The sequence below is a fragment of the Euwallacea similis genome, chromosome 2 (genome assembly GCF_039881205.1).
Source record: "Euwallacea similis isolate ESF13 chromosome 2, ESF131.1, whole genome shotgun sequence".
Taxonomy (NCBI): Eukaryota; Metazoa; Arthropoda; class Insecta; order Coleoptera; family Curculionidae; genus Euwallacea; species Euwallacea similis.
In genome coordinates, this window is record NC_089610.1 from 9001775 (window position 1) to 9022318 (window position 20544).

The 20544-nt window shown below is 40.2% G+C and overlaps 8 protein-coding genes across 9 annotated transcripts; 3 read left to right on the plus strand and 5 right to left on the minus strand.

Moving 5' to 3' along the window:
- Window positions 1-108: 108 nt before the first annotated feature.
- On the minus strand, window positions 109-1750 carry LOC136419498 (transcription factor 15-like). Of its 2 annotated transcripts, none has more exons than XM_066405878.1 (4): window positions 767-1750; window positions 512-642; window positions 350-468; window positions 109-297 (listed from the first exon to the last, which is right to left on the minus strand). In XM_066405878.1, the coding sequence occupies exons 1-4, from the start codon at window positions 913-915 to the stop codon at window positions 184-186; spliced, it is 513 nt and encodes a 170-aa protein (XP_066261975.1). In that variant the 5' UTR covers window positions 916-1750; the 3' UTR covers window positions 109-183. The 2 variants fall into 2 exon arrangements, with proteins under 2 accessions (XP_066261975.1, XP_066261974.1); XM_066405877.1 differs by having other exon boundaries at window positions 512-657.
- A 345-nt stretch (window positions 1751-2095) lies between these two features.
- On the minus strand, window positions 2096-4233 carry LOC136419496 (fatty acyl-CoA reductase wat-like). The gene is made up of 8 exons (XM_066405874.1): window positions 3956-4233; window positions 3657-3905; window positions 3342-3487; window positions 3176-3285; window positions 2942-3125; window positions 2812-2885; window positions 2570-2750; window positions 2096-2512 (listed from the first exon to the last, which is right to left on the minus strand). Exons 1-8 carry the CDS (start codon window positions 4160-4162, stop codon window positions 2119-2121), a joined length of 1545 nt encoding a protein of 514 aa, XP_066261971.1. The 5' UTR covers window positions 4163-4233; the 3' UTR covers window positions 2096-2118.
- A 113-nt stretch (window positions 4234-4346) lies between these two features.
- LOC136419497 (uncharacterized) lies at window positions 4347-5280 on the minus strand. Its single transcript, XM_066405876.1, has 4 exons — window positions 5106-5280; window positions 4850-5046; window positions 4618-4731; window positions 4347-4561 (listed from the first exon to the last, which is right to left on the minus strand). The coding sequence occupies exons 1-4, from the start codon at window positions 5232-5234 to the stop codon at window positions 4381-4383; spliced, it is 621 nt and encodes a 206-aa protein (XP_066261973.1). The 5' UTR covers window positions 5235-5280; the 3' UTR covers window positions 4347-4380.
- Window positions 5281-6563: 1283 nt separating this feature from the next.
- LOC136419408 (gustatory and pheromone receptor 39a-like) lies at window positions 6564-8142 on the minus strand. Its single transcript, XM_066405692.1, has 8 exons — window positions 8098-8142; window positions 7866-8046; window positions 7622-7812; window positions 7192-7569; window positions 6956-7129; window positions 6833-6904; window positions 6702-6770; window positions 6564-6645 (listed from the first exon to the last, which is right to left on the minus strand). The coding sequence occupies exons 1-8, from the start codon at window positions 8140-8142 to the stop codon at window positions 6586-6588; spliced, it is 1170 nt and encodes a 389-aa protein (XP_066261789.1). The 3' UTR covers window positions 6564-6585.
- Window positions 8143-9715: 1573 nt separating this feature from the next.
- On the plus strand, window positions 9716-13148 carry LOC136419252 (neurofilament medium polypeptide-like). Its single transcript, XM_066405463.1, has 11 exons — window positions 9716-9950; window positions 10014-10173; window positions 10726-10863; window positions 10912-11162; window positions 11212-11321; window positions 11374-11574; window positions 12167-12298; window positions 12350-12468; window positions 12519-12618; window positions 12667-12812; window positions 12952-13148. Exons 1-11 carry the CDS (start codon window positions 9829-9831, stop codon window positions 13129-13131), a joined length of 1659 nt encoding a protein of 552 aa, XP_066261560.1. The 5' UTR covers window positions 9716-9828; the 3' UTR covers window positions 13132-13148.
- A 103-nt stretch (window positions 13149-13251) lies between these two features.
- Window positions 13252-14403, plus strand: SpdS (Spermidine Synthase). Its single transcript, XM_066405693.1, has 4 exons — window positions 13252-13508; window positions 13559-13757; window positions 13810-14044; window positions 14102-14403. The coding sequence occupies exons 1-4, from the start codon at window positions 13378-13380 to the stop codon at window positions 14401-14403; spliced, it is 867 nt and encodes a 288-aa protein (XP_066261790.1). The 5' UTR covers window positions 13252-13377.
- Window positions 14404-15529: 1126 nt separating this feature from the next.
- Window positions 15530-18092, plus strand: LOC136419293 (transmembrane protein 53). Its single transcript, XM_066405512.1, has 5 exons — window positions 15530-15862; window positions 15934-16141; window positions 16225-16377; window positions 17228-17359; window positions 17417-18092. Exons 1-5 carry the CDS (start codon window positions 15579-15581, stop codon window positions 17576-17578), a joined length of 939 nt encoding a protein of 312 aa, XP_066261609.1. The 5' UTR covers window positions 15530-15578; the 3' UTR covers window positions 17579-18092.
- A 174-nt stretch (window positions 18093-18266) lies between these two features.
- Window positions 18267-20080, minus strand: LOC136419410 (pickpocket protein 28-like). Its single transcript, XM_066405694.1, has 7 exons — window positions 19755-20080; window positions 19377-19697; window positions 19042-19330; window positions 18794-18989; window positions 18567-18741; window positions 18428-18516; window positions 18267-18373 (listed from the first exon to the last, which is right to left on the minus strand). The coding sequence occupies exons 1-7, from the start codon at window positions 19928-19930 to the stop codon at window positions 18267-18269; spliced, it is 1353 nt and encodes a 450-aa protein (XP_066261791.1). The 5' UTR covers window positions 19931-20080.
- Window positions 20081-20544: the final 464 nt, after the last annotated feature.

Sequence of the window (20544 nt, forward strand, 5' to 3'; positions counted from 1 at the left end):
CTCTCATAATCTGCCCATTGAGCTCGTTGAATGAATCACCAGGCGTTTATTTGAGTTACAGAAATGTGGCTATTTAATAATGTTTACACAAGGAGAAGAGCCAAATACTTAAATAATATTTACAACAGTTTTATTACGTAGAGAGTATTGTATATCAAATAAATAGAATTATTATAGTTTTGGTCATTGATGATGGTAAACTTGCATTAAAAAAGCCGGAGACAGTGGGGCTTCTGAAGTGGTTTCAATTTGTTGGAATGGCGGGCAGGCAAAATCCTCTTGAGGCAGAATAAGTTTCTGGAAAATCTCAATTACTACTGAAACAATTTCACTTAGCTTTAACACATACTGGGTATTTCTTATGAGAAATGCAAAAAGTGCACACTTGGCGACTGCCGCAACTGGAATTTGAACTTTCCTCGTCAGTGCTGTTTTGGATCAAGCGCAAACAAGGCTGCTCTACGGGACCTAAAGAAAGGTTTAATGGTTTCTTCAATTATTTTGAATTTACCGGCCATTAGTTGAGTGCCCAAATGGGAAATGTAGCTGGAGGCCAATCTTAGAGTCTCGATTTTGCTGAGCTTCCGGTCCTTGGGTTCAGTAGGAATCAGGGTCCTCAGAGTGGAGAAGGCGGTATTTACGCTGAAACAATAGTTACTTTATTTAAATCAAAAGTCAGTCTTTTGGGTTTTTAAAAGGCTTTAGTACTGATCGAGAAACGATTGTTCCTTGTGAATAGCGCTCCATTTCTGTCATAGTAAAATACCTGTGAGTCCTATCTCTCTCCCTCGCATTAGCCTGACTGCGTTGCTTCAATGGAGTTGCATATTCCTGAGAAGAACTCCCAGTCTTTTTGCGTTTGCTACCATTTCCAGCCTTGCTCATATACTCTGCCTGATACTGGATAAATTCCATATTTCTGAATATATTTTTTGACGAATGAAAAGATCAACTCTATACACTACAAAGCACACGTTTCCATCCCGCAGGCAACAAGTGGCTGATTTACACTGGCTACTGCATCATGTGGATGTAATAATATGGGATTCTGGAGCGACCTCTTATAAGGGCGCCCGGCCGGTATAAATTTAAAGCCATTTGTGATCGGGAATGCGGCTGTCGCCCCTATAGAAGGCCTCCTTAATTATTTTGGCAGATGCCGATGATTAACGCATATTAATTGAGGGGAATTAAAATGATGTGCATCAGACCAAGAAAGAATTAGATTTTTATCCGTTTGTTGGATGTTAAAAATTTTTTTTTATCTTTCGATGAGAAGCGGCCCCGATGAGGTGTCGTATTTATAGCACGGATGCCCCAATTTCTTGGACTTTAATAATTGGGTTCGATTAAAGAGTAATTTGTTTTAGTTGAACCCATTTATTGCCCCCATCGTGAAGGACCTACATGCAATTCAGTTAGTACTTAAATTCTTCGTGTCGTCTAAATCCCAAAAATGGATGAACTCCTATGGGTAAAAAACTCTAAGTAATCATCGAAAAAGCGCCTCTCGCAGGTAGTTATGGGTCCCCTTTGAGGGACAAGTCGTTGAGTTCCAACTTGTGGGTTTATTTTAACCCCAGAAATGATCTCCCAAACATTAACTTATAGCTTATTTCTTGTTTATCTTCCATGTCGTATCTCTGGATCCAAATGAGTCATGTGATTCATATAAGAAACAAATCAGGACTCTTTGCTTCAGTGAAAAACATAATTAATTTTTTGCCTAATTTATAAACCTAATTGCTCTAGCGCCGTTAGTTTTAAGGCAGGAATTATCAAAATTGATTGGGACAATTTATACTACTTCAAGGCAATGAGCTAGGGCTGCAGATTATCATTTTTCCTCATAAACCAACAGGTCTCATGCGTTTCGGGTCATCATTTAACAACCTAAAACATGAACTGAATTTATTTATACAGCTTGTAAACTCGAAATTTCAACACCGATATCAATTCAAACTTCCCGAAAAACATTCCTTAAAAAACCCACAGGGTCTCCGGCCCAAGGGCCATTTGTCTGCCACCTTGGAATTTACGGCCCTTATTTGTTAACACACATGTTCGACACTTGGCCACCTTACACATAAATAAATCAACCAAAACGACCTTATTTTATTAGAAAACTAGATCTCGTAATGCGTAGAAGATAATCCGCAATATAAAAGGCAAAACTTTAAAGAGTAGAATTTTGCCTGCGCCATAAAGGAGAATGGTAGTAACCAGCAACGAGACCATAAAGACTCTTGTGAGGTGAGCGACGCGCTTTTTTCCCTCGAAAATGGTCGCCATGGGGTCGTTCAGCAGATAAATTCTCAAGCCCTTGATATATTGAGAGAAATAGGCGTCCCAGTTAATGGTACCCATGTCGAAATTGAAGAGTTGTCTGTCCTGAAAGGACATCCTCTTTAACAGTTTGTGAGTGTTAGCAACGTGGATGAAGAAATAGGTGGTAGTGAAGTGTTCATAGGCCTCCTGCAAGTCGTGTAGCTTCCTCGCTCTGTCCACATACCTGATGAAATATAAGTACACACAGGGAATGTTACGTAGTAATTATAAAGGGCTTTACATGGGTTCCTTCCCTTGCAGACTTAAGATGTAGTCCGCGATCATTGCCACGAAGGTGTGGAAGAGGAACCGTAGAACCAGGTAGCCATATTTGCAGGTGGTTCTGAAGTGAAGAGGGAAGCTCGTTAGGTGGAGCGAGGGTACAAATTTAGCGTAATAATCAACCAGGCCATAGACTTCCTCTGGAAAGGATTACGGGTGGATTTTCAATAAAAAGAACTTTCCGGCCATTTCCTTTCTTACTTTGTGTGATTGGATTGTCCTGTGTACTGCTAATATTGTAAACGGGTACCTCAGTCCTATGCTTCTTGAAATTACTAAAATCCACCATAGCTAATTAAAATTTAACACCAAATAAGGGTAAAAAACCTACTCCCCAGTGTACCAGCCTGCAGCAATGAATGCGTTCACCACATAATCTGCAGGAACAATATCAAGTAAACCGTTTTTGTAGTAATTTATACGACAAACTCCTAAAGTGTTTGCCATGATGAGCCCTGCCAGAGAAAACTCGTTGTCCGTGAAAGCACTCACTGGTTCTGTGCAGGTCGAAATAACTGGAAAGAAACATTATCAAATGCACGTTGAAACGTGACGGGAAACCCACCAATTGCAGGCCTGACAATGCAAATTGGAATGTCCAGTGCTTGTCTTTTAAAGAAATCTTCGACCACTTGCTTGGTGAATGTGTTGGTATTTGGCCAATCAGCCATCAGCCTGGAAAAAACCTAGATCTAGTCATTTAAATAAGTATTAGCCTTGTGAGGATTTACGTTTTAGTCATGCTATTGACAGTGTCATTATCCAAATTTTCGCAGGCAGTAATAAGCTTTTCGGCCTCGATTTTGCAAGGGTAAACTTCTTCTTTAATCTCGTTTGTGTTGAAGTTGGAAAAGGCGGTACTCATGTAAACGAAAGTCTAAAAAAGTCTGAAATCTGATATTTTTTGCTCAAAATGGCAACATTGTAAGTTGAAATGACTTCACACGTCACAGTGTGTCGTGCTCGTCAGTTTGTGAAAACAGTTGCTAAGCGCTGTGCGCGTCGTCATTTGACAAGTTTAAACTTCAAGAATTTTTCCCTCTTACCCTCAACTTTTTGATCTTTTTGGCTATATCGACAAGGTCCCTCGTGGCCTCTACATTAATCTTCGTGGCCTTTTTCAACTGTTCATCAAACCGCGCGGCCGCCGCACAATGCAAAATTACATCCACCTCCTTTATAATAGTTTCTATGTTTTCCTCCTTCAACCCTAACATTGGCAAGGCACAGTCCCCTTCCAGGATAACGACTTTGTTGAAGACTTCTGGGTTGGACCGTTGCAGGCCGTTAAATACCTGATTCTAATTTGAAAACTCGCTGCCTAAAGTAAGGCAAAAAAACTTACTGCTGATTTGAGCATTTGTTGCACTCTCGTGGAGGGGGGCACATTTTCCTTTTCGCGAACTAAGATGAATACTTTTCGCACTGGTAATGCTCTGAGCACCTTTTCTAGTATTAATTTTCCTATAAAACCGGTGGCACCCGTTAGAAACACCGTGCCGCCCTTGTAGAACCTTTGAATATCTGATTGTTCAACTTGTGAATTTTCCATTCTAATGGGCTGAAGAACGCGATTTAGAGCGACAATAAAAACTTAATTATAATAACGTTCAGGGGCCTAAAGCTTTCTGAATACACTTTTTCAAATAGAGAAATACGGAATTATTTTTTATGCTAAAAGGCTTTTGTTTGCAAATTTTTGGTGACTTGAATTGACGTATTTGCATACCAATGACCAGGTTTTAAATAAGAGAAATGAACAACAAAATGTTAAGTAACGTATAATACTGTCATCAGATCGACTATAGATAAGAGACATTGTGAGTATTCTTCATCACAATTCCCCTTGGTTTTGCCCCGCTTTTCAGCCCTCAGAAGTTTTGCCCAAAGATCGTCGTTTTGATTATCTAAAGCCCGTTTTGTCTCATTTGCTGTCACCTCGAACGAAGGCCTGCAAACCAAAAATAAATTACTAAGGATTTAATTGATTAATCAATTAAATCTCACGTAAACAGGTATTCCACGATTTTTTCCAAAACAGAACCTTCTTTATCATACATAGGGATTTCCGCTACTTCGCACACAGACCTCAATACGCATTGCTCCCCGTTTAAACCGAAGCTGAAACAATTTTCAAAGTTTGGCAACAACGTTATCTAAGTAAAACTTGCAAAGACGTCAAAAAACTTATAGGGCTGAGTAACAAAAGAGCGTTGCGGCGTTGCCGCTGTTCACTTACTTATCAAGCGTTTTCGCCAAGTAATCATAAAATGTAATTTTCTGCAAATCAAAGCCGCTAGTTCCGGATCGTACTGCAATGGTTTTGGGGAAAAAATTGCTAATATTGTATGGGTAGTTGTATTGGGCCTGGAAGCCCCAGGTCAAGTTAATGGATCTTCTTGGTAGGACATACGGCACTGTAAGGCCGTAGGTGAACTATTAAATTTTAAATGATACGTAGCATCATCAAATTGAAGTGGAACTTAATGTTTTACCTGAAAAACTGAGTTCCTAGGAAAGAGCAGATAAAATGAACGCTTTGAAAGGTGATGGTCGCTTGTTCTTGATGAGGAAATCAGCATATTCCACATGAGGAAAACTGCACTGAATAGTCGCGTTTTCATTTTCGATGGTTATAGTAAAATATAGTAACTACAACTCATGAAATGAATATTAAGCGACTATAAAGGATTGTCTCCACACGAAAAAACCGCGTTCTTAACATGTGATATTAGTGTAGCTGATTTCTCCTCTTCTTAACAATCCTTCGAATTTCTTCAAAACTTCTCAAACCTGCTTTTTTGTTAGACTCAGTTTAGGATCTAAAGAAACTCTTGAGTAACTCAGTTCTTATAATAACGATGAGAATTTTGATACTAATCAAATCGCCGTTTTCCGCTACACTAAATTATTGACATATGCGGTTAGTAAAATAGCTGTACAGTTATAACAATGTTAGCTTCTTTGCAGCGAATATTTGTGTTTTTTTAAAATGTGTTAAATCACGTGGTCGATGTTACGCAGTGCAAAGACCTAAATGTGATCACAAAATTCGACATTTATTCATAAAAAAACTATCGTTTTTAAACATTATTAGTATAATGGAACGAACATTTAACACCTTTTTGAACATGTGATTCTTTTACGTTTTGATCTGTTTCCATTCAATTGTTAATCTTTTGTTAAATAGAGAGAAAGAAAAGAAGTTTTCGAAATTTCATTCTAAAATAGAGCGTCTAAAGGACCCGGAAAGTGTCGAAATTCCCCATATCCCCACAAGTCCCTCTTTGGAGCAGCCCCTTCCCAACTTCCCATCAAGAGAACTCCCGTGGTGCCCTCCAGCACTCCTGCGAGCTGAAGGGGTCTAGTTCAAGCAGAGCACCGCCCACTGGGAGATAGCGGGATCCAATAACGACGGCCAATTTATTCTTATAAGAAGAATTAATCGATAGGTCATTTTCCACAAACTGTTTTAGAGGTGATTTTATTGCATGAATCTTGAATTTCACGTATTTCCATAAGGCACCCTCCATTGAGGATTTTTAAATCTTTGTGTATGGACATTTTTATCCACCACCTGTCAAGAATAACGCAACAGCTTACATGTGAGATTCTGGAGAACTTCTGGAGAAGCCTTTTGAACCTTTGAATAGCCTCGAAAATTTCCTGGGAGCCTCAAAAATTCGAATTGCTCGAACATTCGAAGCGAAGAGCTTCCAAAAATCTGTAAGAAATCGAAAAGACTTTCTCTGCAATTTCCCGACTTTTGAGAACTGAAGTAAATTCCTCGGGAAGCTTTGGAGGCTTTTGAAAAAAAAGAAGAGTCCTCTGGAATCTCAAGAATTTCAATCGTTTTGAAAATTTATAGAGGAGAGTTTCACTTGTTACTACGAATGTTATTATAAAAAATGCACTTTTAACGAGCTTATACCACGATGAACATGAAAAAATACTTAATTTTCCTTTAGTGGCTTTTCATGTGTTTCCACTGAATTGAAAGAGAATAACCAAATACGTGGAGACTGCGCCTGCAATCTGAAATGAACGCCTAAATTCCGCTTCTATTACACATTCACCCTGTTGGCACTTACAGATGTAAGCAGGCTCCGGTCGATGTTAAAGAATCCACAGGCGTTGAACTTTAAATTTTCTGCAAAATGCTGAAGTTTTAAAACACTAAAATTTCATTAAATCTGAAAACTCCTGAGATCCTACACGTTACCTTCGTCCTCAGATCTCTCCTCAGCTCCATCAGACATATTACTTCTTGAGTTATATTGCAAATATCTTGATACTACCGCAACAAGAAGTCTGTTTAGACCTAATTATGATCCTAAAAACTTACTTCTTTGCTGCATCTCTGACAAGGCTCAGTTATCAACAACAGAAGACCTATGTGACCCGAAAGCCAGGCACTTTGTAGAACTATAATTGTAACTGAGGGCGACTTCTTCAATATTTCCACCAAGAGGGAGTAGGGAGTTACCACTAAGTGAAGAAGGCAGCTGAGCGTCAGGAACTGAACAAAAGCATTAACTCTTACTTAAGCTACTAACTTAAGCTTCATAAAGCGTAGCTCACCACCACTCCAAATGAAGCTGAGTCATTGATTATTCCTACGCATTTTCTGATTTTTTCCAGCACATCCAGTAGCTCTTTGAGTCGTACTTCGCTGGAAACTTCCACGATCAAAGCAAAAACTGTCTCTTTTAGCAGCTCCTCCTTGAACCGCATCAGCCTAATCTGGACAAAGAACACCAAATGCCAGAAGAACATGGTTTGGCAGATTAGATTGGTGTAGAGCACAAAGTAGCAGATGTAGTTTTGTAGATACCGTAGAGAGTGGAGGTAGGTCTCCACACAAACCAGTCCGAGGAAGCCCGCCAGACTCGTGAAGATCAAAATAATGGAGCTTCTTGCGTGTTTATCGCATTTGGTTACTGGATATTTCTGATCGATCTTTGGAAATAGGCATGTTGGCATCAGAGATAGAGGAGATCACGATACTCACCGAACTGAATATCTCTAAAATCTTACGAAGTTGCCTAGTTCTGCAGGGGGTGGTTAACACCCCCAAGAGGGATATTAGAAGGATTGTTCCTATATCGCAGATCGTGATGTATCTTTTCCTGAGATCGGTCATCCTAGGGCTATCATTGCCTGCTAGAGCATCCCGTCTGAGGCCCCAAATGGTGCCCGCGGCTGTGCAAGTGCGTATATCACAATTTGATCGATATGATGCATTTAGGGCTTACATGTAATTAAGAAAAATGCGTAGCTGTAAATTATGAGAAATTTGCAATATTTGATCTCGTAATAACTGTTCATGGTTTTATAGCGAAGAGGACATAGGCCGAAGAGCGTCATAGCGTAAAGGATGGGCCGCACCATCGTGTAGTGGTCCTCATTGAGGATTATTAGCAGCGGTTTGAGTTGCTGTAAATAAATCGTCAGTTGATGTTCATCCTAAAGTCGTGATGGTTTTACCCATATTTTTAGCCATGAACAAAAAATCTTTTGAATGTGCTTCATGGAGGTAGAGGTGAATATAAATATTTATTACCCTTCGATCAAACGGATCGTTTGCTCTAAATTGGAATTCGTTATTTCATGTCAAGATTCTATCAACAGGAGTAGCATTAATTATTGATATTAGGGGAGCTGACATGTAGCCATTTATTTCTTATCTGGGCAATATTCATTTTCCCGTCTGTAAACAAGAAAATGAAATAGCCAGGGAAATATCTAATTAATATTAAGCCAAAAAAGAAGTGGAGAAAGAAGTGAATTGGCAAATCGAAGAAACGTGGGAGAACTATAAAGGGAGTCTGCTTTTGGGGCCCAACCATCTTGGTAACCATAAGAGGTACGCGGTCGCTTAATTCGGAGTAAAGTTGGGTGATTTGGGGTTAAAGAAAATGCCGTTTTAAAATTTGGGAAATTTCTATTATTTTCGGAGTTATTCGAGAAAAACTTAAAATTTTGGAAAAAAGTTTCGATTTTTTCCTCGGTTTAGTTAGCGAACGAATTCAAAATGATTGACTTTTCATCATTGCAACTTTTCCTCTTCTGCAACGCAGCGATGTCGCATTTGAAATCCGACGTTTCGATTTTCAGCAACCATCATCAATTTTATTCTTTCTTATGGGTCACCTTGGATTTTCAAATTTATGAATTCAGATTTTTTTGTGATTATGATGACGTGTCGCATATTAAGGTTTTGTCCTGCAGTTTGGAAGAAATATGAAAAATACCCTTTTTGCCAAGAGCGCCTTGGCAATCAATTTTTAAAAAATATTTCTCATATTTCCACCAAACCGCAAGACAGAACGTTAACATGCAATGCACCATCGTAATAACAAAAAAAAGATGGCGTCCATAAGAAAAAAGAAAATTGATGATGGCTGCCGATACTCGAAACGTCGGATTTCAGATATGGCATGGCTGTGTTGTTAAACAGGAAAAGTTGCAATCGTAATGCGTGGATGGTTTAGAACCCCTCTAAACAGCTTGAATAAGAAATAAAAACGTTTTTCCAAAATTTCAGTTTATTTGGAGGATTCGGATACCTCTGCAAGTCATGGGAGTTTTCCAAATTTTGAAACTGCAGCTTCTTGATCTCACATGGTGCAATTTTGCCCAAATTCAACCTCGTACCTCGTAACGTTATCAACATCTTCATATTTGAGCTCCAGAAACGGACACCTTGTTTAGATAAGAACTTTTTATGTAGAGGTCAAACTCTTGGATCTAGGGAGCAAAACATTCCTTGCGAAAGGCGTCAAAATGGTTCAATAGAATTCATGTCGTTTCTCGCGTGTCCAGAATTTCCTGGAAATTTAATCTCAATTTTTCAAAATTTTGGAAACATTTTTAAAGAAAAATACTGGTCTTTGCGAATAATTTTCGGTGTTACTCAAAGGTTTTAATGTATCCGAATATCATCGGGGCAACCAAAAAGTGAAAACGCATTTCGCTCTTTATTGGCTCGCATACCCAAAAAGGGCAACTCACCCTTAATACAAGTCGATATCAGAGCGTTGCCATAGCCCCTTCACAGCACACAAACACTTCCATTACGTCGAAAAGGGAAACTTCACGTGCAAATCTCACCTCAATTTTCCTTACAACTGGACCGATTTTGCGAATTTCACTTCATCCCAGGTAATAAAAGTTTGAAATATAATCTCGCACGGGAACGTAAAGTCCAGTTCCAGCATGCCATCTTTGCCTGAAGACACGTATTGCTCTGAACAAATCTGCATCCCTCCATCTTTCCCTTATCTTCTTAGACAGTACGCTAAGGCAGCCATAAGGACTCAACCAACGGATTTACTGAAGTAAGAAATCTGGTACTTTTCGTATTTTATATGGGCATCGACACCCCTATTTTTGGTGTGCAGATGGTCAACAGCGTACTTTCGCTGCCTCTCATTGAACGTTCCTCCTCCTGTTAAACCGAGGTTGGAATACCCCATTCCTAGGGATTACAATGGGATCACTCCTGGATGGTTAAAGGCTCTTTTGTATCAGCTTCAGAACAACCTCACAGTTCCCTTCAAGGTAGGAAATTCTCTAAGGGCTGGTGCTTCAATGTCCTTTTAAAGAACGACATCCGTCAGGAAATTACCGGGAGGTCTAGTGTTCAATTATGTGCGGTTTGACAAGAGCAGTGTTCATTTATGTGCTGTTTGACAACAGCAACGTCCATTTATGTGCAGTGTGACAACAAATAAACGAACGCTTACTTGAGTATTGACTGCAAAAAGGCGTTTTCTCTTCTAGGAGTTTTTATTGACAAATGCGTTCCACGCATGAAGTACCATTTGGACAATTCGGTAAAAATGTTTAATTTTTTCATTATGATTCTCATGGCATCTTGTGAGATACCTTAGATGTCCTGTTAAATTTTCTGACACTCTTTACCCTATAAATATGGAACTACTCCTCGAGGCTCCCTTAAGGAGCAAGGAGGCCTCAAAGATCGACTATTACTACGGCTCATAAGAGACACCTTCGCAGTTGACAGAGACTGTTTGACTTAGGATTGCAGCTTAGCAGGACATTGAAAAAAGGGCCCTTAGGTACCATCAAGTTTAAGGCTTTTTTTTGCAGGTTCTATGGGACAGATGGATCGGGGCCTGTTTGCAGCACCACACTTTGATCCAGTTATTGTGCCTCGGAGGATTTGAAGACGCAGAATCCATACCTTTCTTAAAGTTTGTTGCAATTTGCGCGGGAACGCTAACAGATGTATGTCTCCATTAACCATTGCCACATGGTTTTCAATGGTAATTTCAGGACCTAACACATACTATGATAATGATCTGCGAAATTCTCACTGAAGAACCTGAAGGAGGCTCCGCCATGATCCCACTAGAAACCTTCTTGAATTTATACACATTCTTGGCTAGAATTGACGGATCCCATGATCAAACTTTGCGCAACTACTACTTCAGGGATTCATTACTTACTCTATGGAAGGAGAAAGTGGAGCAGGAGGAGGGGAAGGCGTTCGAGCTTCAGGAATATTCATTGGAGGCCCAAGAGAGGTAGCAATTAATTTTTTTCACGGGAGGTTTCTTCATAGTTTTAACACAGCACCATGACGAAAACTTCGTCAGACACTGCTTGTAAAGGTGAAATGGGTGATGATGTGGAGAGGGTAGTTTCCTGCTCCAGTCTACCTGAAGACGACCTTAATTCCATTGGTAACGGTGAAAAAAGTTAGTTTTTAGTCATTTATGTTTGATGTGCTTGAAGTGTTTTCGCTGAAGCAAGAAAAGGAGATTACGGAAAAAGGGGATGAAGGGCGTGAAGAGAAGGGGGAGGTATTTGATGAGATGAAGGAAGCGAAGGAGGAGGGTAGTGTTGAGGAAAAGAGCTGTAGAAAAAGAATAGCTGAAGATCAAGAAGACGCAGCTGATAAACATGCAGAGAAGGAAACTGTGAAAGCGATTGAGGGTATGAAATTTTTCCTATGCACTAGTGATGGGAGGGTGTATCTACTTTAATGAAAATTTGTATATCTCACCGTTTTTGAGATATAAGACTTAACACGAATTTGCTTCGCCCCATATGACACCTGCACCTCACGCAAGACAAAACTATTGGCAGGAATCCTGCTCCCTTAAATTACAATCTAAGTTCTGCACGTAGTCAACACATACGTATCTTCTGAGTTTATTTAAGAGCGTGCACCAGAAAGAGATGGGTTATGCTACGTAGTGATTAGATTTGGCTGATATATCGATATGAACAATGGCGGAACGCATAAAATTAAGTAAGCAAAAATGCAAAATTACAAAAATCCCTAAGAAACTTCCGGAAAAGTAAAATTGCAAAATACCATTTGCCGTTAAGTTTCCGAATGCCCAACAACATTTTCTATGATTCTGTGAAACTCCACCATTGAAACTATCACTTCAGAGGTTGATTACATTGCTTCAGTGGGATTTTAAGGCACAAATACCCAAAAATCTGCCTGAAATTAAAATATGTAGTTCAATCACTAATACATTATAACCATTTTGATAACAATGAAGTTCTATTGGAGGTGAGGAACACGAGGCAAAATCCCATGAAGGGTCTCAAAAAGGAGAGGTTGAGGATGAGGCCAAAAAGGGGAAAATTGTAGTTGAAGAAACAGCAAAGGAGCCCGAGGAAGAAGCTACACAACCTAAGACAGGTAATTTACTAATTTTTAAATAAAAATTAAACGAATTTTCCTTCTTTCCAGGCAAAGAACCTGCAGAGAAGCATTACGAATCAGTCGAGACAATAACTGATCAACCTGTAAGGGATCGAGAACATGGATCTGAGGACGTCACATTGCAAGAAGGTCTAGAGCATCTAAGGGTATTTCCTGGTACTTAAACCAAGTACGTATTTACTTTCTTTTTTTCCAGGCTCAGCAGCAAGAACTGGTAAAAAAGACCGCCGATGAAGTGGGGAAGTTCAAGCGTGGCCTCATTGAGGAAATGCCTTTCACACAATCGCAAGAAGAAGGTAGGAAATGTTCATTTAAGCAATTTAGGAAATAAGGGTTGTTTAAAGGTGTGAAGCAGTTTGTTCGCAATGATGAAGAGGCGGGTCACATGCAAACGAATGAGGAAAACCTGAAAATCGTCACTGAGGAGGATCCTAAAAGTGAGGATGTAAACAGCGTGAGGAGGGAAAATGTTTTGGAAGAAAAAGACAAAGTAATTTTTGCTATAAATTGTAAAAATGGCATTTTTCTGGGCACAATTACATTCACCATAATTAAAATAGGACTTTATTCACCACATTGTCAGGATTCTCTTGTTATTCAAGCACCTTCACAATTTGATGCTTTTTTAGAGACCTTATGACGACGTTTATGTAGAATCGATTAAAGGCATCGGTCCTACGGTCTCGGTCGCCTTGACGAAGTCTGTTATAGCATACATGAAGAATTGCGCCAAGCAGCAACACGGCATGGTAATGCCCCGCAACATCACTCATTACAGCTGCCCCCCTTTGGAAGGTTTGGACTATTAAAATTATCTGTATTATAGAGCACAAATAAATATACGTAGATTATTCCGAAGAAGTCTCGTTAATTTCCCTGATAAGCTTATTTGTTTAAACCCCGTGCAAACTACAAAGTGATAAGTCTAAACGAACTCGTTTACCAAACCACGTTTATCGTGAGGAATAAAGATTAGCTACTGCATTATTTCATTCTGTGTAGTGCCAGTGTTGATCGAGCATTTCTAGTGGTGTTGATTATAATAAGGCATAAATATGGATTCAATTCGCAATGGATGGTTCAGCGAAATTTCGGATATGTGGCCCGGACAGGCGTTTTCGTTGCGAGTCAAAGAGCTGCTTTTCCAGGGCAAATCTGACTACCAAGACGTTTTAGTCATTCAAACGTAAGTTCGCTTCAAAATCCCCATTTCTGGTTACCAATTAGAATCATCAGAGAAAATCATGGCAAAGCCTTAGTCCTGGACGGCATACTCCAATGTACAGAATTCGACGAGTTTTCCTATCAAGAAATGATAACATTTCTACCCCTAAACGCACACCCCAATCCTGAGAAAGTTCTGATCATCGGAGGGGGGGATGGAGGAGTTGCCAGGGAGGTCGCGAAACATCCCCGAGTAAAACAAATTGTGCAGGTAAATTCGCAGCGGTCAACCTTGAAAATTAACCACTTTGGTCCACTTTAAGGTCGAAATTGATAGATTGGTGATCGATCAAAGTAAGAAACATCTCGCCTTCATGGCTAAAGGGTTTGAATCTGAGAAACTCACCCTCTTGGTGCAGGATGGGTTCGAGTATATGAAGAACCACACCAATGAGTTTGATGTGGTGATAACGGACTCTTCGGACCCTGTAGGGCCCGCTGTTAATCTCTTCACGGAGAGCTACTTCCACCTCTTGAAAACGGCACTGAAATCCAACGGTGGGAACGCGGTTATATCATAAAGAATGGATGGAATTTTTGTATACTCGCTTTTAGGGGTGATTTCCTCCCAGGCTGGCACACTATGGACGGACGTGAACCACATCAAACAAACGATGAAAAATTGCGGAAAACATTTTCCAGTGGTCAAATATGCCACCTCCAATGTTCCCACATACCCCAATGGCCAAATTGGCTATCTGGTTGCAGCGCTAGATGGCAGCAGAGACGTCACCAAACCGATACTCAGGTTTACAGATGAAGATATTGAAGAGATGAAGCTGCGCTATTATAATCCTCAAATCCATGAAGCCTCCTTTGTGTTGCCCACTTATTTCAGTAAAGTGCTCAATGGATGATTCCTTCAATTTCACAATTCTTTCAATTTTTTGACAGAATAAACGTTGTATTGCAGAAAGTTCCCTTATTTGAATTTTATAATGGTAAAAGGGTACAACGGTGGTTTGAGGGGATTGCTCCTAGAAAAAGAAACAAGACGCGTGCCTCTAGAGCATTGCTCCTTTGTAACGAGGAAAATCTTCAGAAAGATACCCGGCCTGGTGTTCTGGCTGCCGAGTGGTGAGGGACTCCCTAAAGAGCCCACCCATTAAAAACCTCGGTTTAAAAGAAGCTTCTCCTAGTCCGAAATTGTCCCCGAGAGATATAACGTCAGGTTAAGTTCGGGGTCGGAGAAGCCTGCGAGTTATTACTATCTAGTCAACTTGTCTTCTGCTAGTTGTTTCGTGCCCTCCTCATTTCCTCACTTCAGCGATTCGAAACGTTGCTGTCTACCGTCTCTTTGGACCATTTCTGTCCTGTTGTACTTCTTTTCGACCTTCGTGTAATCCAGAGGACCCTCCTGCTGGCTTGGTGCCTCCCTATTTGTGCCCTTTCAAGCAACATCACTCTCCCTCGTTTCAAGCGCCTTTCAGGCCCCGCAGCGTGATGCCAACATCTCTGGTGTTTCTGCATGTATGTTGTGTACAGTTTCTCTTGAGATGCTTTGCGGTGTTTGGTCCCTTCATTTTTGTTCCTTGCCCTTTCCTGTCCTATTTGCTCCAGTGGTTAGGCGCCTGATGCTGCAATAAGTGGTTCTTTCGCCAGGCCCGCACCCGGGCATCCCTCGGGTTAATCCATCGCACGTCCATTCTCCGGCCTCCGATACCTCGCTCTCCCTCTTTCGTGGTTAGTTCTCCGCACTTAGGAGAGGAGGCATCCGAGGGTCACCACGTGGAGGTGCAGATTGACCCTCATATCTAGAGCTTCTAGCTCCATTGGCTGCAGGGGGGGCACTGGAAAGCCATGCGCCTGTGCTATTGTGACGCTTTGCGTTGTTGTACCAATTAGGGGCGATTGTGACGTATGAATGATCAATCGCAGCGAAAACCGTTCGAAGCTTGATGCGAATGCTCTAACCGATTGAACCAGCTAACTACACTTTCGAAAATTTCGCTAATTTAAAGGTACCAAAAATTTCAAAAAAAAACTCGTAAACCTACACGTGGGTTTTCTACAACCCACATTAACCCATTTCATGGCGGCGGTTTACGTCACGGCCATCCGGCAATCAATAGTCCAATGCTCGACTGCAGCACGCGCAAAACATTTGGACCCAAAAATGGCCGGGGGTGCCGATATCTTGGATTATCATTTCACCTTCCCCAACCCCAATTTTCTGTACAACCAGACCAATAATGGAGAGGGAGACTACGTGTTCGTGGTCGACGAGAAGAAGCTGCCCATCGTGGTGCTGTTCGGGTGGGCAGGGTGCAAGGACAAATATCTGGCTAAATATTCGCAAATTTACGAAGAGCGTGGGTGAGTTTAGTTCACTCTTGAAGTCGATTTTTGGTTGCTGACCTGGATTTTTGTCTCGTGTTTGTTTTTAGTTTAATAACTCTAAGATACACCGCGCCGGTGAAATGGCTCTTTATGAAGAGACAGCAAATGACTATCATTGGTCAGAAACTGGTCAAGCTACTCTTTGAATTGAATTTCGACAACCACCCCATTATCGTCCACTGCTTCTCCAATGGGGGAGCTTTCCTATACCAAAACTTCTCGCAGGCCTTAGACCATAGTGATAAACCCTTAGAGGTAAGCTGCCGCAACTGAGATAGGTAGACCCGAGGGTAGCAGGAATTTTCAGTCATAACAGTTTGAAAAATGTCGTTTTTTAGCTGAAGGGGGTAGTTTTTGATTCCGCTCCAGGGAGGAGAAGGGTGGCGAGTCTCTTCAGAGCTCTGACTGCTATTGTGGAGGGCAATTTCCTTTATAACATTTCCCTCTCGTTGGTGATGACGTTGTTCCTATCAGCTGTTTGGCTCTTTGAGGTGAGTTTCTATTTAATTTGATATTTAATAAAACAGAAAAAAAGCTGAGAAAAGAGCACAGACATTTTGCCGAGGCCATTTTCTGAACTCAAGAATTGATAGAACTGAACAACTACAACCCACATCCGTAAATTAACTCAAAATGGGGCCAAATTCGAACACATCATTTTAATTTTGTAGATCTGTCCTCGTACATTTTTAGGATAAGACCTCGTATTATTTTTGGAAAATGAGCTTCGACACCTTGCCGTTACGTGGTGCCACTGTAGACTTCTAAGTACACTGGACGAAAATCTCAAAAAAATGGTGCAAAACTTTTTTCTCCTCAACAGGCCCTAACATGTTTTGTTTGAAAATTTCGATTATAAACCTGATGAGGCAACTGAAAGCAGAAACTTGGGGTCATAAGCTGATGTAAGAGAATATGGGATAAATTTGACACAGTAAGCTACATTGCTTTAATAACAAGAATAAAGATAAAAACATAAATAACTTTTTCTCATTCTCTCTCTCTTTCTCTTTCGCATTAATAGTCCCTGACTCGCTTTGTTTCAAAATTTTGAATAAAGACCTAATGAACTAATTTGAAGCCAAAATCTGGAGCTGCAAGTTGATTTACCCACATTCCATTACGCAGTAAGCTAAATGACTTAACACACATGAAGGCTAAAATTTAAAAAGAATACACCTGTCTATCTTCAGGCGCCTATAACTCGCCATCTTTAAACATTTCGAACAAACCCTCGCAGAGGTAATTTGAAGCAGAAATCTGGAACTACAAGGTGATATATATAAACCTAGAAAAACTTCTCCTGAGTGCGCAAAATAAATCAATAAATCCGGGTTTCAGGTAATTACGAATCAATTTCTGACAAGAGAAAAAGAGCATACCAACAATCCCTTTGAGAACCTCAAAATGGAAAAGAACAGATGCCCGCAGCACTTCATTTATTCTAAGAATGATGACCTTATACCTCACACTGTAAGGCCTCAATGCAAATGTCCACTTTCCCACAACTAGTTTTTGATTTTTTTCCAGGATGTAGAATCGTTTGCATCCTTTCGTCGAAAACTTGGAGTAGATGTTACCACCTTATGCTACGAAAACAGCCTTCATGTGAAACATTTGCCAGAAAATAAGGAAAGTTACGTTTCTAGTGTATTTCAATTTATCAACAAATGTCTTAATGGCATTAATTAATTCCTAAAATATGAGTTACACGCCACAAGCTGTTAGGTACAATTTTTAATTATGAGCCAATTCAAACTGGTTATACTTTTTCCTTGCACAAATTTAAGGGTGACCATTAAAAAACTTCAAGTAGGCATTGGAACATCAGAGGTATGTCTTAGATAAATTCATCTTGTATTTGTTGTCAGAATTTTCATAGCATAATCAACGCCCTACGTTTACGGTTCACCTTCTACTGCAAGTATTTTTTATGATCACTGTTGTTTTGCTTCTAACTGGTGATCATTAAAAATAGCCTTGCAGTAGGTGGTGAACCGTAAACGTAGGGTATTAGTTAAGACATTTGTTATGTACAGAGGGAGTAACCTATGAATCTATCCAAGAGATGCTTCTGATATCTCAAAACGCCCTTGAGATTTTCTAATGATCACCTTTACATATTTTTTAATATGTATTGAGCATATCTTGTTGATTTATTAGAGAAGAAAATTATAGGAAATGCGATTAAATTATTGATTGAAAAGCGCTTGAGTGTTTTTATAATTTATTCAAGGACCATTTTTACAAGCGAATTAAAAACAATGTATTCTAAACTGCTAATAAGCATGCACGATGATGGTCTCTATAAGTATTTAACGATGTGGCATCGCTGCAAATTTAGCTCTACTAAAAATGATGACGTCATCGGGAGTTCTTTTTAAAAATCCAATTTCGAAATCATCAACTTAATGGAGACGAGAAGGAGTTCCACAATGTTGATCGCACTGACACCCAGCATTAGAGAAATGATTCCCCCTAAAGTACCTGAAATATTAATTTTTCGATTTACAGGCATAGATTAAAGGAGATTTTCCATACTTAAACCTTGAGCCCAAGTAACCCTCACCATCTTCCTGAACAAGTTCGCATACGCATTGCTCGAAAACACGTACACCCTTGAGGCGTTTCTGGAATTCGCGACGATTACTTTCTTCCTTAAAAATAAAATCAAGCTTACTTGTATAGATGGATTTCGTCTTTATCAATGTTGAAAAATCTGGTATTAATTGCATAAGACACTTCTTCGCAGTTAGGGTAACATTCTGAGCAGTCCAAAGAGTCGTCAAAATCGAAGAGCAACGCCTCTAAGTCTTCAGCACGACTGTATGTAGGGTAGTACCTTTGAAGTTTGCCTGTAACATACGCTTGTGATTTTTGTCTTTGACTCTAGAGTATGGAACCAACTTCGATGTTTATTTAGGCAGAGCAAATCGACCAAATTGCACACTCTATCGCTGCCATGTGTGTGCTCAAAGGGCTGCATGAAGGGGATACATTCACAAAGGACCTGTATGACCTTAGTTCTACAATCGACGATGCAGTTGCTCGAGCTGTAGGTGCCGGCTTGAGAAGTGTCCTCATCTCGGTATTTGCAGTCTCTCTGGAAACTCATGAGTGTATAGGCTGATAAGCAGCTGTGGTTGATTGACCACCTTTTTGAGAGACATCCATCGAATATCTGTGTCAGTTATCAGAGCATTAGCGGTAATGTCCACGAGAACTTCCTGCTTTTCCCGAACGATAATTTGCTTCATGGATCCGCTGGAAAAATCTGGAAAATCCTGAGTAAGGAAGAATTTCAGCAAGCTGCCTCTTGTGGCTAATGTGGTGTAAAAGTAATCAGAACTGTTGGTGTTGATGGTGACTGCAAGACCCCTATCCCATCCAACTCCAGGAAATTTCAATGGCTCTTTTAAGATGTTTCGATTCTCATTTCCTAGACTTCAGGAAGATTTCTTCTTTGAAAACTTGAGCTACAGAAACTTACAAATTGACTTCTTTAGTGGTTCTAATATAATTGAACACGCAACAAAACCCACTTTCGGTGATTCTGGTTTCGAACAAATCCGAACAATTTTTCTTAACAGAGTTCCAAGTACAGTTCCGCAAAAGCTGCTCGCAGGGTACTGCCAAAGTACTCATGCGCCTCAACACATCATCCCAACCAGTACCATTATCGTATCTATCAAAGAGCTTTTGAATCGATTCGAATATTTCCGCCCCATGAATTTCGAAATCGTGAAGATTACCCAGATACTTTATATGATTCATCAGAGTCTCTAGAGACTCATTCGTCGAGAGTTTTGATCTAAATTAGACTTTTTATGTAATAGAGACGATAGAGAACAATGAAAACCTTATTTACAAGTTTTTGGCCATTTGCAGGGCTTTGTTCTTGCTGATCTTGTTGACATCACATATAGCAATTCCTGGGAAGTCCACCTCAGTCACTGGAATGGAAATACTGTCTGATGTGATGTAAAACGGCTCCTCGGTCCAATCTTGCCATATGTTCGTAGTTATGTAAGCTATGGTGACCATTCCGAAGAAGATGCAAAGGATCCAGAAATACCTGGGACCTTTAATAAATAAAGGACCAGTTTTCTGGATTGGGCCTACCTGTGCAGTTTTGATGCGGTTGTGAGATATTTGAATCCGGGAGCCTGAGTGGTTCGGCAGAAGTCTCGGAAAGTAGAGTATTCCATCTTGGATGCTTTCATGTTTAAAAAAGGGTTTCTCCGTGTTTGTTTGTATTTATATTAAGAGCGATAAAATCAGTTTTTACACGAATTTCAATTATTTATTCAATAAAGAACATGGTTTAACGCCTGCATTTATACCGTCCAGTCAACATATATGGAGTTATGAGCTATTTTCGTGGCCGGTTGAAAGGAACTCTGCGCTTTATGCGTCATTCATACGCTTCACCTCTTTACACGCACAACAATCGGTCGAGTGACCAAGCTTGTCCGTCTGTGCGTCCGGCCGTCCGTCGGATTGCCGGTCTGTCCATCTCCTGTCTTCTGCCTGTCCCTATTTACTTGTCCGTCTGTTTTACTAGTCCATTCACTGGTTCATAACCTGAGATGACACTTCATATAACAGCGACGTGGACTAATGGGCATTATTGCAATGTTTCCGGTGATTTAGCTTTC

Excerpts from the sequence above, each read along its gene's own strand:
- LOC136419498 (XM_066405877.1), bottom strand. The coding sequence starts at position 915 with ATGGAATTTATCCAGTATCAGGCAGAGTATATGAGCAAGGCTGGAAAT. Across the intron at positions 469-511 it reads GGGCACTCAACTAATGGCCG|GTCCCGTAGAGCAGCCTTGT; the intron begins GTAAATTCAAAA and ends ACCTTTCTTTAG. Across the intron at positions 298-349 it reads TTTCTCATAAGAAATACCCA|AAACTTATTCTGCCTCAAGA; the intron begins GTATGTGTTAAA and ends GAGATTTTCCAG.
- LOC136419496 (XM_066405874.1), bottom strand. The coding sequence starts at position 4,162 with ATGGAAAATTCACAAGTTGAACAATCAGATATTCAAAGGTTCTACAAG. Across the intron at positions 3,126-3,175 it reads CATTGTCAGGCCTGCAATTG|TTATTTCGACCTGCACAGAA; the intron begins GTGGGTTTCCCG and ends GTTTCTTTCCAG. Across the intron at positions 2,886-2,941 it reads GCAGGCTGGTACACTGGGGA|TAATTTCAAGAAGCATAGGA; the intron begins GTAGGTTTTTTA and ends GGTGGATTTTAG.
- LOC136419497 (XM_066405876.1), bottom strand. The coding sequence starts at position 5,234 with ATGAAAACGCGACTATTCAGTGCAGTTTTCCTCATGTGGAATATGCTG. Across the intron at positions 5,047-5,105 it reads CTAGGAACTCAGTTTTTCAG|TTCACCTACGGCCTTACAGT; the intron begins GTAAAACATTAA and ends AAAATTTAATAG. Across the intron at positions 4,732-4,849 it reads TTGGCGAAAACGCTTGATAA|CTTCGGTTTAAACGGGGAGC; the intron begins GTAAGTGAACAG and ends AAATTGTTTCAG.
- LOC136419408 (XM_066405692.1), bottom strand. The coding sequence starts at position 8,142 with ATGAAGCACATTCAAAAGATTTTTTGTTCATGGCTAAAAATATGG. Across the intron at positions 7,130-7,191 it reads CAGCTTCATTTGGAGTGGTG|TTCCTGACGCTCAGCTGCCT; the intron begins GTGAGCTACGCT and ends GCTTTTGTTCAG. Across the intron at positions 6,646-6,701 it reads ACCGGAGCCTGCTTACATCT|ATTGCAGGCGCAGTCTCCAC; the intron begins GTAAGTGCCAAC and ends CGTTCATTTCAG.
- LOC136419252 (XM_066405463.1), top strand. The coding sequence starts at position 9,829 with ATGCCATCTTTGCCTGAAGACACGTATTGCTCTGAACAAATCTGCATC. Across the intron at positions 11,163-11,211 it reads TCATTGGAGGCCCAAGAGAG|CACCATGACGAAAACTTCGT; the intron begins GTAGCAATTAAT and ends GTTTTAACACAG. Across the intron at positions 12,299-12,349 it reads AGCTACACAACCTAAGACAG|GCAAAGAACCTGCAGAGAAG; the intron begins GTAATTTACTAA and ends CCTTCTTTCCAG.
- SpdS (XM_066405693.1), top strand. The coding sequence starts at position 13,378 with ATGGATTCAATTCGCAATGGATGGTTCAGCGAAATTTCGGATATGTGG. Across the intron at positions 13,509-13,558 it reads GACGTTTTAGTCATTCAAAC|AGAAAATCATGGCAAAGCCT; the intron begins GTAAGTTCGCTT and ends TAGAATCATCAG. Across the intron at positions 13,758-13,809 it reads GAGTAAAACAAATTGTGCAG|GTCGAAATTGATAGATTGGT; the intron begins GTAAATTCGCAG and ends GTCCACTTTAAG.
- LOC136419293 (XM_066405512.1), top strand. The coding sequence starts at position 15,579 with ATGGCGGCGGTTTACGTCACGGCCATCCGGCAATCAATAGTCCAATGC. Across the intron at positions 15,863-15,933 it reads CAAATTTACGAAGAGCGTGG|TTTAATAACTCTAAGATACA; the intron begins GTGAGTTTAGTT and ends GTTTGTTTTTAG. Across the intron at positions 16,378-17,227 it reads CAGCTGTTTGGCTCTTTGAG|GTAATTACGAATCAATTTCT; the intron begins GTGAGTTTCTAT and ends TCCGGGTTTCAG.
- LOC136419410 (XM_066405694.1), bottom strand. The coding sequence starts at position 19,930 with ATGGTCACCATAGCTTACATAACTACGAACATATGGCAAGATTGGACC. Across the intron at positions 18,517-18,566 it reads GACGAAATCCATCTATACAA|AAACGCCTCAAGGGTGTACG; the intron begins GTAAGCTTGATT and ends CGCGAATTCCAG. Across the intron at positions 18,374-18,427 it reads TACTTGGGCTCAAGGTTTAA|GTACTTTAGGGGGAATCATT; the intron begins GTATGGAAAATC and ends TTAATATTTCAG.